General features: G+C 39.1%; 1 protein-coding gene across 5 annotated transcripts in view; it reads right to left on the bottom strand.

Annotated features, from left to right (window-relative positions):
* Positions 1-1130: 1130 nt before the first annotated feature.
* The window catches only part of LOC114133880 (CAP-Gly domain-containing linker protein 4), a 29895-nt gene continuing 16128 nt past the window's right edge, over positions 1131-14897 (bottom strand). For 2 of the 5 annotated variants that reach the window (XM_028000012.1, XM_028000010.1), the window contains 9 exons: positions 14735-14873; positions 14504-14629; positions 11112-11207; positions 9501-9695; positions 9286-9420; positions 7822-7945; positions 4664-4728; positions 3622-3700; positions 1131-3377 (listed from right to left, as the gene is read on the bottom strand). In XM_028000012.1, coding sequence (XP_027855813.1) covers positions 3011-3377; positions 3622-3700; positions 4664-4728; positions 7822-7945; positions 9286-9420; positions 9501-9695; positions 11112-11207; positions 14504-14629; positions 14735-14873 — 1326 coding nt within the window. In that variant the 3' untranslated portion in view covers positions 1131-3010. The remainder of the gene's footprint in view (positions 3378-3621; positions 3701-4663; positions 4729-7821; positions 7946-9285; positions 9421-9500; positions 9696-11111; positions 11208-14503; positions 14630-14734; positions 14874-14897) is intronic. The other 3 variants (XM_028000011.1, XM_028000013.1, XM_028000014.1) reach the window with 3 other exon arrangements.

Below are 14897 nucleotides of genomic sequence, written 5' to 3'. Positions count from 1 at the left end.
TGAATCGAAAGAACGAAAGCATGTTTTCCTTCAGAAACCAGTAAACTGTCCCCTAAACATGCATCAGCTGGTTTCTGACACAGAAATTCCTCCTCACCGTATCTGCCACCCGATGTTTGAATTAGAAAACCTGGATGAGATTCTGGTCTTGATTACCAGGATTATAGTTTCAAAAGAGGAAACTGCTACAAAAGATCAATGCAGAGGTTTCAGAAATATAATCTAAGCAGGACAAGATAGCGAAGAAATGCTCAATAAATCTTTTAGAACACATCTGAACAAAGACAAACAATTGGGCTCATTACATAAATCTATAATAAGAAAGTAGAGGATGTGGGTAGGCACAATTAAGCAGCACAGGGCCAGATTGCTACAGAAAGCAACTTCATGATTTCAAAGACTCTCTTCCTGCACGCAGCTTCTCTGCGTGACGTCTGAACCCTCGCTGAATTTCTCATCGGCTGCAGGTCTCCTGCTTGATTTTACATCTACAACTTGTTTTCATAGGCACTTCTGCTAAAAGTAATATTGCCACACAGCATGAACATGTGTTCCTCATTTCTTTTCAGAACCACTTCTCCAAATAATAAACTAAAAGGTTGGATGCACAACCTTAGGGATAACTTATAGACAGACACCAGGAGGACAACCATGATGGATGACTTTAGTGGTAATTTAAAGGAGTGCCTGAAAACCTGAATGAACAGAAGCAAAGTTAAGGATGGATCACAGGTCCAACAGAACGCTACGAGAGACCGATAGTCATAAATTTACCCAACAAGATGTTGCATCAGTAATGGTTCTACTCACTGTTTTCAATCATAATATGAATTTAGTTTTTCACCTACAAATCCATCTCAGTACTTTGGAGTAAACTCTGCCTCTGCTGAACCCTCTCCTCTGTTTAGGACTATAGAGATAAACAATAAGCATAGAAAACAATTTACAGCAAGCAATCAAACCTCAATTTGCTCCACAATCATGGCATAATATGGCATGTCATTCCTATTCAACGCCAAATTTGTGAACGCTGGTTCCATCGGGGGTTTTTCCAGCACAGACCGAAGAAACCTGCAACCTGCAGGAATTGAACAGCTCGTTTTCTGTGGAAAGAAATTGAAAGCCCAAAAGACATGATGAAAGACTTATTTTATTTAAAGGTTTTAACATGTAAAATCATAAGACTGAACCACTTCTGTCACACCCAGTGAAGATTTTTCATTAGTGCAGAAATTCCCATCCAACAAACTATAGGTGAACAAAGAAGATGTGAAAACAGAATACATCAAAGGTGGCTTTAATATAAAGGAGAAGCTCTTCTGAGTGTAGCTGGAAATGTTTCAACTTTAGAAAGACCGTTATTGGTTTTTTTTCTACCATTCATCTGTTGCAGACATTTCAGACAACCTTGGCTTCAGCTTTTCAATCACCTGGGGCCTGACCAAAACAGATCAATGAGGGAAGGCCGCTGGAGATTCTGCTGCTGCCGTTGTGGCCAGCATGCTCTAATTGGACGGGCCTTGAGTGTTTTGCTGAACAGAGGCCTTGTTTTCCACATGCACAATCAATGGCTCGTTCTCCGAAGAGCTGCCCAGACACACTAATCAGCTTATATCCTTGTAACTTGTGGATGATTATATAGTTCTAGTGTCAAGCGGTTTTAATTAGACATACCATATTATTTTGGCCCATTAAATGCTATTCCATAAAAACATACTTTACTCGAGTACTGTTATATGGATTACCACAGTTAAGACCACAAAAGGTGGACAAAATACTTTTTCTTATGCAAAAATGTATGATATGATTGTGTCAAAATGAACATTTATAGCCTTGTTAGTAATGGATGAAAACTACTCAATGTGGACCAAATTCTACAACATGGATTCGATTTCTGGACAAACTAATATTTCCTACAATAACACTTCTATCTCTGAAGTGTTATTGACTGTATGGGATTATGGCGAAATGTCAATATCTTTTACCTAGATGTGCTTTTTATAATGTGTGGTCACTGCATGTTTTTAACTATTTCCTATGTATTCTGGGCTTAAGTGTTTTCTTAACTATGTTTATTCATTATCAAACATAATGGCAGAAAGGCATGTTACATCTAAAGGAATTTTTGTTTTGGTAGAAATATGCTCTTGCATTGTATGAGCAGAAGGGCTTGCAGCCTGCTTGATTCCTTTGAAAGCATGTAGGACAGTGTGCATCAAGAATCAGAGTTGGGAACCATTAAGCCATAAAGGACAGTCAGCTCTGCTTCCAAATAATGACCCAATACCTCAGCTGAATGTTTGTTTATATGGGGTTTCCTAATGTCAACTTTCCGGTTTTAAGTGGCTCGACTCCCTTCTTTCAGTGGTTACTCTACTGACCCCCATACTAGCAACACATTAGGGCATAAAAATATATTACACAGCAGAGATTTCAAATAAAAAATATTTTTAGCCACATTATTACCAACCATCCCTAACCAGGTTAAATATGCAAACTGACACCAAACAGAATCATTTATCTGTAGTAAAATAACAGTCTGTAGAATAAATTCTGCTAATGTGGCTGTATCCTGATTAAGATAAACATTTTTAATCATAATAACCAATAATAACTTTGACATCACATACACTATGACCCTGCTGCATCATCTCCTGTTTCAATATGCTCCTGACTGACATGCACTCACATTAACACATAAACAGCCTTAATTAAATCATAATTATTTGATAAAATCCCAGCTGATGTGATCAAAATTAGCTCTTTGTTTTAAAAGATGTTTTGCAAACACCCAATCTAATCTTAGTCTATAACAACCAGGCTTGTCAGTGCAATCAGATTAAGTAGTGCAGAGAGATTAATGAAAAACAAATTTATCTTTAACTTTATAAAGTGCTTTTTGCCTCTAGACCTTAAAGGCTAATAAGCAGTTATTTATTTAGCTCCAAGTTCTGCAGCACAGAGAATGCAAAAAGTTCAAAGATCTTTGCATTCAACCCACCCCCAGTTTTCAGCTTTTCTCATTCACCAAGTGGGAACCGTTGATGCCACGGTAGGTGACGCGGCTGGGCCGGACCAGCACGCCATAGCCGGGACGACACGTGAAGTAGCGGTGGCCGCCTACAGACCCGTCGTTCTTCCCCTTTGGGCTTCGAAGCTCCAACCCCAGCCAGAGCCCCGGGGCAAAGTCCGTGGCTCCCAAGAAGCGGATGAACGCCATCTCGTTGGCGCTGCTCAGGAAGACCTGCATGCCCACATGAAGACGCACCTGGCTGTCAGAGCAGGACGACAGACTGGACCCTGCCATGCTTCCAGGAAGTCCTCCACTGCTGCCACTCAGGGTGCTCCAGCGACGGCGGTGAGGGGTAGAGCGACTTCTTTATGTTTTGTTTGTGAAAATAGAGTGGAATAAACAGCAAGGAAGATTTATGAGAAAATATGTGTTGAGAAAAAGAAATATCAGGTGATTTATGAGCTCAGGGCTTGATCCTCAGGTCATTCTCTTTAGAATGCTGTAGCCATTTCAAAACTCCTGATTCTGACACTGTTGCAGGAGGATTAGGATGAAGCTGAAAGGCTCAGGGAAGAAAGGTGTGAAAACTGTTTTAAAAAGATTCTCACCTGGAAACCGGGCTCCTCCTGTTCCCCTCCTTTGGTGTGGCGATGGCTGATGATGTGCTGAAGCTGCGACGAATTGTCCCTGCATGCCAGTCATAAGAGTCAGGGATGTTCCACAGAAATGCATGCTAAGAACTGGCCTCACAGAGAGAAATGTACAAATATCTCCAGTCTAAAGTTTCAATCCACTCAAAATTAAGTGTTGCAATTTCAGAGAAAGAGAGAAGGTTGTTGAGCATTTCTAGTTCTATTGCTTTGCTCAACTGCGTTTCTTTGACAGATGGCTGGAAAGATGTAATACAGCTTTTAAAATGGACCCTAACGGCATCCCACAACATAAGAGAAACATCATCATCATTGTTCCAAAAAGCTTTATATGCGTTTACAAGTATTCAGAGAACTTGGTTGCTGTAAGGCGTTGAAGATTAAATCTCCAACATCTCAGACCGGGCATATTCTCAGAAAGCTTGAGGACTGTGGTACTTGGTATTGTCAGAAAATTATTTCCCATGAACTAAGAAGAAACATATCCTAGTATAAACATTACATACTTTGGAATAAAAGAAGATCTCCCTACCATAAGAGTTAGATAAATACCAGCCAAATATAAAACAGGTTCATAATTTTACAGGGTTGCATGTTTTGGAAGATTTCACTACCAAAGTTGAACATCTATCTAAATAAGTGTCCATAACAAAGTTGAAATCACCACCAATTAGGCTGTTATTAGGTTTAAGACCTTTCTAAAAAATTCAGGGTCATTATCATTTGGTCTGAATACATTCAGTTGGGTCATTTCAGTATAACATACCTCCCATCCCTGTCCACTGTAGGTATATAATTAGGCTTGCATGAATTTCAACAATAAACAAATTCAAACTTCTGTCCCCAGTTTGTGTTTTGAAAACCCCTGCAGTTTTTATAATTTAAGAAGAAGACTGTTTAATGGACGCTTAAAATCCCCAAATTAATGACATTCCATGATGAGTGCATGAAAACCTCTGTCTGTAGCTGAACTTTTCAAATAATTGAGTCTAATCCTTACCGCTGACTGGATGACTGAGTCGTGATGTGGTGAGCTCTGAAAGGCAGTCAACGGAACCGTGGATCCTGGGAGGAAAGGAATTAAGTATTAGTCTCCTCTCTGAGGTCTTAAAGTAACCATCGTGCAAGAATTAATTTTTTAGATCTCAAAATAAAGGCGAGTTATATAGTTGCCAGTAGCAACCTTGCAACAACCATACTAATGTTTTCTTAACCTCATCTAAACCTGACAAATAGAAGGTCTGAGCACAGATACGAAACAATAAGATTCAGAAATTAGAACAGTAAGAGCACAGAAACAATAGCAAAGAGTGTTTGTGAAAGGATGGAGCATCTACTTTCCTAATAGGTCACACTAGATGCTTACAGCAGAAGAAACAAGGAGGAGAAGCAAGCTTCTGGAGAAGAATGTGAAATCCTTCATTAGACAGCTGGAAAGCATGCACGCTCTCTATTCTGAGGTTAATTAGGAAATAAAAGAGGGAAGAGAAATAAGAGCTGACTCCCCAAAAAGCAGCTTCTATCTAAAGGAAGTGCTAAAAAAATAAAAATAAAAGCAACAAGAAAACCCTGAGAGGAAAATATGAACAGAGACAAATCATCCAAAGAAATGAAAGTGCAACAGTCCATCAGCTCTGATAAACTCTTTCACAAACGCACACATCGTTATAGATGACAACTGCCTTTTAATGGCTTTTATTCAGTTATGACCATTATACACTTGAGGCGCTGTGCTGCTAATGTGCCATCCAGTAACTCAGTGATTCCATGAATAATACTGTCAGAGAATTTTCCCAGGAACAAACTGATTTAATAAACAGCCACCTTGGAAATCCTTACATTTAAGGAAGCACATCTGTATCGGCACTAAATTGACCTTAAAAAAAAACTGAGGTTATTTAAAAAAGATTTTTTTTTTTGAAACTGGTCTGATGAGAAGCAAAAACCTTGAAGAGCTGCTGCCCAGCTGCATGTTCAGCAAAAATACTTAGAACTTATTAATCATGTAATATATGTTTAGTGTAAAATACAGATGCTGCAAACTAATTATGGGTTTTCTAATTTTGCTGTTAGAGACACGTCTTAATTCTTGATAAACAAAACTTATTGGAATCATAAAATCAATTGGAATCATTTGTTTACAACAGTAAAAAGAAAACCTTTGGGTTATGGGGAAATTTAATAAGGGCAGAGCTGCAGGGTTTGACAATTCATACTGAATGCAAGAAGATTAACATGTGCACATGCCAAAATACCAGAACAATATGTAGTTATACAGTTTGTCACACATTTTCCCAAGCAGATTTTCTGATTGCTGTCCATAAAAACATAACATGTATTACAGGTATTTTGATAAATGTAGCAATTTTAAATCCACTGGGAAAATAAGTGATCACAGATTATCCCTATCTGGGCATGAAAATAAATATTTGTCATCCCAGACAACAATATTTTTTGGGCTGGTATGGTTTTCTTGTTTTGTTTGACACCTGAGTGACTGATTACAATATTTCCCCATTGAAGACTAGAACATGTAAAAGAAAATGTGGTGGAGGTTCCTTCAAAGAGGTAGCAGTTTGGATCAGACTGAACATGTTGTGCCTTAGTTTCATATTACAATTACAGACTCCAACATCTCTCTGCTTAGCTTTCAAACCGTGCAGCCAGGTCGGGCTTTAAAGAGGAGCAGCAAAAGCAAATGAGGTGGATTAGCAGTGCTTGCCAACAACTGATTGTGAAATCCAGGACATGTTAATGAAATCTCTCTGCTGCCTGGATATTGAGCTAACATGTCATGACAGCAACAGTCTTCAATCAGAGGCCTCTAGAGTTTATGAAAGACTGACTGCTGCTGGAGATCCTTCCAGCCCACAGCATGACCGCCCACAACGACACTGAGGATACGAGTGATGCCAGTATTTACTTTCCTTTTGGAATAAATAAAGTGCTTTTAATTGTTGCTTTTAAAGACTGAAACTGGTTTGAGTTTTTAGTTTTGGTGCACTTAAATACAAGAAAAGGGGAAAAAAAAGACTTTTCATTGTTTTCATGTGAGTTATGGATCACAACCAATTAAAGATAATTTGAGTGATTGCAATCTCTGGCTGGTTGATTAGTGTTCCCACATCCCTGACCTGTATCTGATTTTACCAGCAAAAACGTTGCAGAGAAAATATTTGTCTTTATGAACTAATAAAGTAGGAGTTTTCATCTTGGCTCATTTAATTAAGAGTGAAAAAGGAAAACTGACTTGAGTGTCTGTCAATCAGCCACCAGAGTCTGATTTTAATCTTAAGGCTTTCTACTTTTTCCATTAGGTGTTAACAGACACACTAAGACCAACAGTGGTACAATGCTGGTTACTGCTAGTTCTAAGTATAGCAAAAATGATTTATCTTCAAATTGGGAAGCAGCAACCACAGAAATGAACACCTTGAAAAGCTTTTGGAGACACGTTACATGTCTTACATTGATAGCAAAGGGGAAAAGATGGATGAATGGATGATAGAAATACAACAGAAAAATTTATGTTTCTATACTTTTTCAGATTTTTATAACAAAACCAATCTGCTTACTCTTCCAGACTGTTTTGTTGTTGTAGTTTGACAACCAAAAAGCCCTGCAACTAATCTGCAGTTTAATCATCTTCTGATTTGTCGTTTTAAAACAGATGCATCACAGACATCACATTTTAACATACAATTTAGCTGACAACCTGTTGTGTGAATATGTCTTCCTTTAAATATTAGTCATCTTCATTTAAAAGCAGACGTTGCGGCATCTGGCTCATTACAAGGTGTCACATTAAATTGAAAAGTCTTGCTGAGCGAAGGCTCTAGGCTTCACGTTTGATAACTCTGACTCAAGTTAATCACCAGAACAGAGGAGAACCATTTACCGCACAGAGGGCGAAATCAAATATGTCAACGGCCACGCAAATGACACTGTCAAAGGAACTCATTAGTGCCATCAGACGTATATATGAGGGCAATCAAAAGCAGCCTTGGGGATTTATTGTTGAATCTGCTCTGAATGCTAAATAATTCGATTTTTATTTCTGGCTAAGTCCATTTTATTTTCTCTGCAAATGACCACAGAAGAAAACTTAAGATTTGTAAGAGCAAGAGGCAGGTGGCAAAAAAAAGTGCAGGTTCTCACCTTTGAACACGAGACGGAGGAGCAAAGACTCCATGTTTTGGAGGGCAGCTGAAGTATCTCACGTCTCCCACTGAGCCGTCATTTTTGCCATTTGGCTTGTCCAGTTCAATGCCTAACCAGATACCTGCAGGGAAAGAAATCCAAAGGCATCTAAACTACACAAGAAAAGATGCACGGAACAGAGTTCTTATATTTCAGATGCTCTCCGACACCTGAAGCCAAGTCACCAATGATACTCATAAACAATGTGAACATAAAGATTTTAAAGGCTAAACTATTAAACTTGAGGGTACATGGTCCCTGCACATTTTTCATGTCAAAGGGTTGAAGGTTGAATTGACAGACCACTGAGATGGACGAAGAATATGCACTGATGGCTGAAGGGATCCAAGCATAGGACAACAGATACAAGATAAAGTCTGAATATTTTTTTTTAACCAGGTTTACATTCAAAATAATATTTCAGACATTTCCAGGTTTCTACAGATTGTGGTGGGTCTCAATTGATGTGGCTTTCTGACTAATTCACCTTTTATAGTTAAACTGAAAAAGTCCTCTACTAATGAGAGACTACTTTTAGAGATGTAAACCAGCTTATAAACAAGCCATCTATAGCTTATTTATAAGTCATCTAGGAAGGTCATTGTGGCTCCTTGCTGATAAATAAGATTTTTTATGGGTTGAAAAATGGGAACTAGTTACCCAACTAAAAGAAAGTTCAAAGTTAAGTTTTGCACATGGACATTAATATGCTCACAGTCAACAAGTTAAAAAAAAAAAAAGAAAACATGTTTGCTTTTGGTGCACTGAAGTTAAAACGAAACGGCGCTGATTTAAGAGTATCAAAGGGGGAAATAAGACTGAAATCCCGTCGTGGTGTGAGACACATTAGTATTTATTTATACATGACTGATGCCTGAGGAGAACTACTGTCTAAATATTAATGAGTCGTGTAAACTGCTGTGTTTATGTTGGGTGCGGGTTTGGTCTGAAGCAGCTTTTTGTATTAAAGTGAATTTTTCGGGAATTTTTCCTGCTAAACCAGAGAATTTCCACTGCAATAGTTTGTTACCATATGCAAGTATGAAACGAAATCCAGAAAACATAAAATAGGAGTGTTTATCTTTAGAAACGTGTGCATCGCTTCATAGGAATTTGTTTCTTTCTTCAAATCTAAAAAAAATTAAATAAAATGGTAACTCCTGTTTGACAGCAATTACTTTCTAAAACAAAACTGTTATGATGTCTCTACATCTCTGGCTCCTGTTGTAAAGAATGACAACTCAGAACAGGAAGGTTAGATTGAAGATAATTTAAGTGCAGTTTTTGTACCTTCTGTTATAATTCTTAAAGAGGAATGGGATGCAAGTAAAAATCTTATCACAAGGTTACAGTTTCTCAAAGCTATAGCACAAAAGTCTGATTAGTTTCGTGCTAATCAGAGAAAAATGTATATTTACTAACCAGGAGCAAAGCTGGTTTTTCCACAGAACTGAACAACACCGGTTCTCTGTCCCGCAACCAGCACCCTCTCCCCCTGTTGCACCTCAGAGCTGTCATACAACGAGCTGCTTCCTGAGGGAGTTCTACTTCTGAAACCTGCAACACAAGCAACAAAAGACAGTCCAAGGTTCATGATGCCAGGATCTTCCTGAAACCTTTGGGTCAGTGTTTTGTACCTGCAGTCGGAGGAGCCGAGGAGCGGAAAGAGGAGTGGAGTGCAGGTGATGGTGTCATCCTGGGACCTGGGGAGATGTTCTCCTTTCGCTGCCTGGCAGGGAGGCGCTGCCTAGGCAACGGACGAGGTCGGCCACCTGACCCATGACGAGAGTCCAACGAAGATGATGAAGACGAAAGGGAGCGGGAAAGAATGCCTGTGGGGGGCAGGAGGATCATACAAAAAGATTAGGGAAAGAATATGCAACCATAACTCAAAGACCAAACATTTATGTTAGGATCCCACCAAACCGCACAGCAGAAAACAAACACAAACATCAGGGTTCCAACACATTATTCAGGTAAAATTCAAGACTTTCTCCACAAGAAGAAAAGACAGACTGACAGAAAGAACAATAAGAGAAAAAGGAGATCAAAGAAAAGCAGAGTTATCCACAGAGAGAGGAAAGGATGTAGAATGTGAAGAAGAGAAGAAAGAAAAACAAGAACTAAAATGCAGGAAGGTAGGACACCAGGACGAAAACAAATGGCACAATGGAGAAAAGAAAGGAAGTAAGACGAGGTTTGAAGGACAGAAGGAAGAAAATCTAAAAGGTGCAAGGAAGAAGGTCAGAAACAAAGCGAAAAAAAAACTTTGGAAGGGGAAAAAAAAGGAATACTAGGAAAAAAGGAAGTGACATAAAGAAATATATACAAGTACACGAGGATGAAAGAATGGAAGGATAACACTTAAGACAATGCTATAGAAAAAAAGTATGGAAATTAAAATTTGCAATGTTATCCTTTACTGGATAACACCAGTAAAGGTGCACACAACACCAAGTTGCACTCTTTACCAAACTGTTCCAGACTGCATAGGAACTCTGAAACATCAGAACAGCGGGTGTTTAAAGAAACGGGAAGAACTAAATGTGCCTGTTCCCTGCTTACGATGAATCCACCATCTTTCTATTCATGTCTGACTCAACCTATGATTAACAATGATCTGTTATTTATTTGTGACATGCAGGATAGCAATTCAGACAATTGAGGCTGGATTTTTCAGCAGCACAAACCAAGAGACCTTGTTCCTTTTGTTTGGTGTGAGCGATTACTAGAATCCAACTAAAGGCTGACGTGTTAATGCCCTCCTTCAACATGGGGGGATAAAATGAAGCCGAGGGCTCCAATTCCCACTTTAGAGGCCATTTGGGCGCAGGACCTCATTAGGCTTTTACCTTCCACAGACCTTCCCAGGCTGCAAGTTCATTAAATGACCACTGCTCTGAGGGTAATTGGTTTGGTCTGTGCCAAAGTGCTTTAAGAGGAGAATTCAGGTCTAAACCAACAGAAAAACAGACATTAATGTAAAAGAAGCCTCTAGTTTATGTTTTGAATCTATGTTTCATTACAATTTGCACTATGCTTTCAGTATAAATTTTGTTTGTCATCATCACTAAGCTCTCCAGAAAAACAGGGTTTGATGCTGGATTCATGCATTACAATTTCGCAAGATCAAGTGGTTTCTGAGGTTTATAGTTTCCACACTTTTAGTAAAGCTCTACACTAATAATGCAAACATTCCCAAACCACAATCTCTACACCAACTCAGGAGTCAGCACACACCACAGTACCTGTGTTATTGACTGAGGTGTTGTCCTCTGTGCTTTGACTGGGACATGGTGGATGCTTTTCACTGTCAGGTGTTTCTTTAACAGATGATGATAAACCTTTCGACACAGAGACATTCTGTTCTTAATCATACAGACAGTAATGATAAAAAGACAGGATAACAAGCTTTCATTTCTAGGATATAAGGTACCAGCGCATGAAATGGTCACGTCTTTACCGGGTTAAAACATTATTCAAATTTAGGCTCAAGTTCACAGCAGCAGTAGATTCCACAGAGCCATTTTTTATTGAACCAAACAAGAAACCAACAAGGGAAAGAAGGATGTAAGTATTAAGTACACCCATGATACGTCCACTGCATTTAAGAGAAAACACAGCCGACAGGTCCTGCTGCTTAAATACACCCGAGTACTAACAGGTGCCTTAATAAAACGCCAATAAGATAATAAATCAGCTATGTTGCTAGAGAGGAAATTATAGACATTTGTGAACAGTAAAAGTGTGGTTAGTATCTCCAAGGTCAGAGTTCACACAAACAGTAAGAGTCCCATCTAAGAATCAAAAGATCACAAAAGAAAATATTTGTATTGGCACATCCATATAGAAACCCCCCTGGTCACAATTACAGGTGGGTAGTAACCAATTAAATTTACTTGAGAAACCTTTTGGTACATATTTACTACTGGGAGTAGTTTACTAATGCAAAGTACTTTTTACTTTAACTTGAGTAATGGTATTTTGAAGGAATGCTACTCTTCAGTAAACTTTATCTAATCTAGACCATCCATTCATGGTGGTGAGCTACATTGTAGTCACGGCTGCCCTGGGGTGAGGCTGCTATGCACCAGCAACACCGGGCCCTCTGACCAGCAGGCAAGGCGGGTCAAGTGTCTCGCCCAAGTACACACAACAGAGCCAGAAAGTTCCAACTTGAACTGTGAACTGTAAAAAAGTGTAGCACTCCAGAAGGAAAGTAAAAAAAGAAAAATAATCCTATAAACATGGAGGAATTATGTAAATAACAAAACAAGCAAACAAATTTTTTCAAAGTAATTTAAATATGCCAAGACAAGCAATTAAATCCAAGCCAAATCTGAAGTGGCAGCAAACAAAGCATTTAAAAAACACATCTCACATGGCAAACTACTAACAGTATTCCCACTTGAGGCAGAAAATAGCTTATAAACTATAAAACTTTACAACTTCAGTGTTGTTATCCCACTTGTAGTAGTAAATTAACTACCATTTAAATCACAAACATTTTTAATTGGACATCAACGAGCAAATATCTGAAGCAATTGTAGGGAAAAGAACATTCCTAATGAGGATTCAGGCGACACACTCTCAAGTTTTATTTATAAGAAAATACTAAAATCAGACAGGTACTATATTTGTTTTTTTGTTTTTTAGCCCATTGAAAACAGAGGGAAAACACTTGACTGCATTCAAACTTAGAATAGCAAACATTTATTGTCAGTTGACCTTTAGCTTACAGAGCCCTGCAGGTGTTCTCGATCCCCATCAACGCCCTGATGTTCACTTCAGGTGGCAGAGGGAGGCTTTATAAATCTAAGCAGACCTCCTTTTTGATGCCATGTATGCACCCTATGCACTCTAAGGCTGGCCCTAATCAGGACCAGGCTGGAATTCTTCAGCGTCGGTCTGACTTGGTTAGAGAGAACAGACAGTTGCACAATGAGTGAACCAATCTGATCGATAAACACAAGCGAGCCCTCTCCAGCAGTGATCCAACGGGACAGTAAAATGTAGGTGTCTCTGAAAGTTGGGCTGACAAAAGGCCTGAGAAGTGAGCAGTCATAAATTAGCCTAGTTCAGGTTGAACAACGGTGCAGACACGTTTGCCCTCAGATGCATTGTACGCTGTTCGTAAACACTCACTCACACACCTTGTGATTAATGGCTGCCAGGCCACTCAGCCTGTCTATGCCCTAGTTATTAAACTCGGCTTAATTGGACTATCAATCACCAAACAGCACAGGCCTCTCTGAGGTCCGGTATTCCAGTCACATCCCAATCAATCGGCATTCAGAACCCTGACAATTACAACACCACAATACAGCTGTAAACCTGAGAAGTGGCAGGAATAACGAAAACATAAGACAAGGTTTCTGAGGGAAATTAACAAAGGAAGTCATTTGTCAGAAGTTGGTGGAAACGAGCGTTCAAGGACTGAGAGAGAAGGGTCTAATGTATGCATTGTCCTTTGGCAGTGGTTCAGAACCCACTTTCAAGAAAGATTAATATAAAAAGCTATGAAGCAATAAATCTTGGATGCAGTAACAGTTCATTCAAGATAGGCAAAATAAAAAAGGATCTTGTTTAATGGAGAGAAAAAAGAAGCATAAAAATTACATCTATATGTGACTAAACCGTTTTTAGTTGATGGCTTTTCTCCTGCTTTAGTTACCCTGCAGGAGGCCTAACCACCTCAAAATGCTAGAATGAAAACTGACAGGACACACAATGCAATTTATCTATATAGCAGCAATTCGTAGAAATAGGAGCCAATTTGTGAGAGCAAGTGTTTAGGCATCCCTGAATGGCTGCCAGTGGAGATTCAACAATTTCTCAAACAAGCATGAAAAAAAAAGAATCAAAGCATGTATATTCTTGATGAGCGAAAAACAATATACATGATGTGAAGCTCAAAAAGGTCTTTCACATAATATCCCTGTTTATACATGGCGATGTTTAAACAGGTTGATGTAACTGGATCATTGATAATTTAATTGATTTATTAATATAAATCATGCATCATCAAATCCCTTTTGGTTTACCACCATTTAAGTTTACACAGCTATATCATGCTACAAGCGACATCTTTTAACATTATTTGTTAAATGAAAATGAGCTTATAACCTAAATTCTCTTGATAAGCATGACAATGCAAGAAAGTCATTTAGGGCCGCATTCTTGTTACCCTAAAGTCGTGGCCGTTTTTATCCAATAATGTATCAATAGCTGTCTCCAGGGAATGGTACAAGAAATTCTCTGACATGAAAAATCATCTGCCTCCTTTTGACAAGATTTTTTCATCCACATTCAGGAATTCTTCATTCCTTTGGGCCCGTTGGCTTCTCAAGCTCTCCGTCTCTGTGGTCGAGGTTATGACATGCCTTTTTATTACTGTACATACTGGCAGACCTCCTCAGGGAAGCATATTTTCCTAAAAGCTTTCATGCTTCACCTTGTTGCAATGTTCACTGAACCTGACAGAGTCAGAGCACAGCTTAATCCTATGAGCAGAACCAGGGAAATCATTGTTCAACCAGACAATGCTGCCACAACAAAACCCTGTTCATAAACGTTTCTGATTCAAGCGAGTCTGAATAACAAATGCACTTCGTGAGCAGCTCTCTTTTTTTTTTTTTACCTGTGTTAATCTTGGACGTAACGCGGGATACGTCAATGCGACGAGGAGGGCGCAGAGGAGGCTTTGTAGAGTTCAATTTATGTTTTTCCAAGGGTTTACTTATCTTGGACAGGGGTGCAAAAATTCCTATGAAAAAAAAGCACAGAACAAAACAAGGAGTCATGACTCAGATTAAAGAGTGGATGAGTCAATGTGTTTGATCATTAAGCATTGCAGCATGACGTGGCCCACCATGTTTGAGTTGACAGGTGAAATACTGAACCCCTGCTACGCAGCCATTATTCTTCCCCTCTGGTTTATCTAGCTCCACTCCAGCCCACAGGCCTCCAGAGAACTCTGTGCTGCCGCAGAACCGTAACGTCCCAACCTGCTAACACAAAATAAATATGAAACA

This window comes from Xiphophorus couchianus, chromosome 19 (assembly GCF_001444195.1).
Source record: "Xiphophorus couchianus chromosome 19, X_couchianus-1.0, whole genome shotgun sequence".
Taxonomy (NCBI): Eukaryota; Metazoa; Chordata; class Actinopteri; order Cyprinodontiformes; family Poeciliidae; genus Xiphophorus; species Xiphophorus couchianus.
This window is presented reverse-complemented; position numbering and strand designations above follow the sequence as displayed.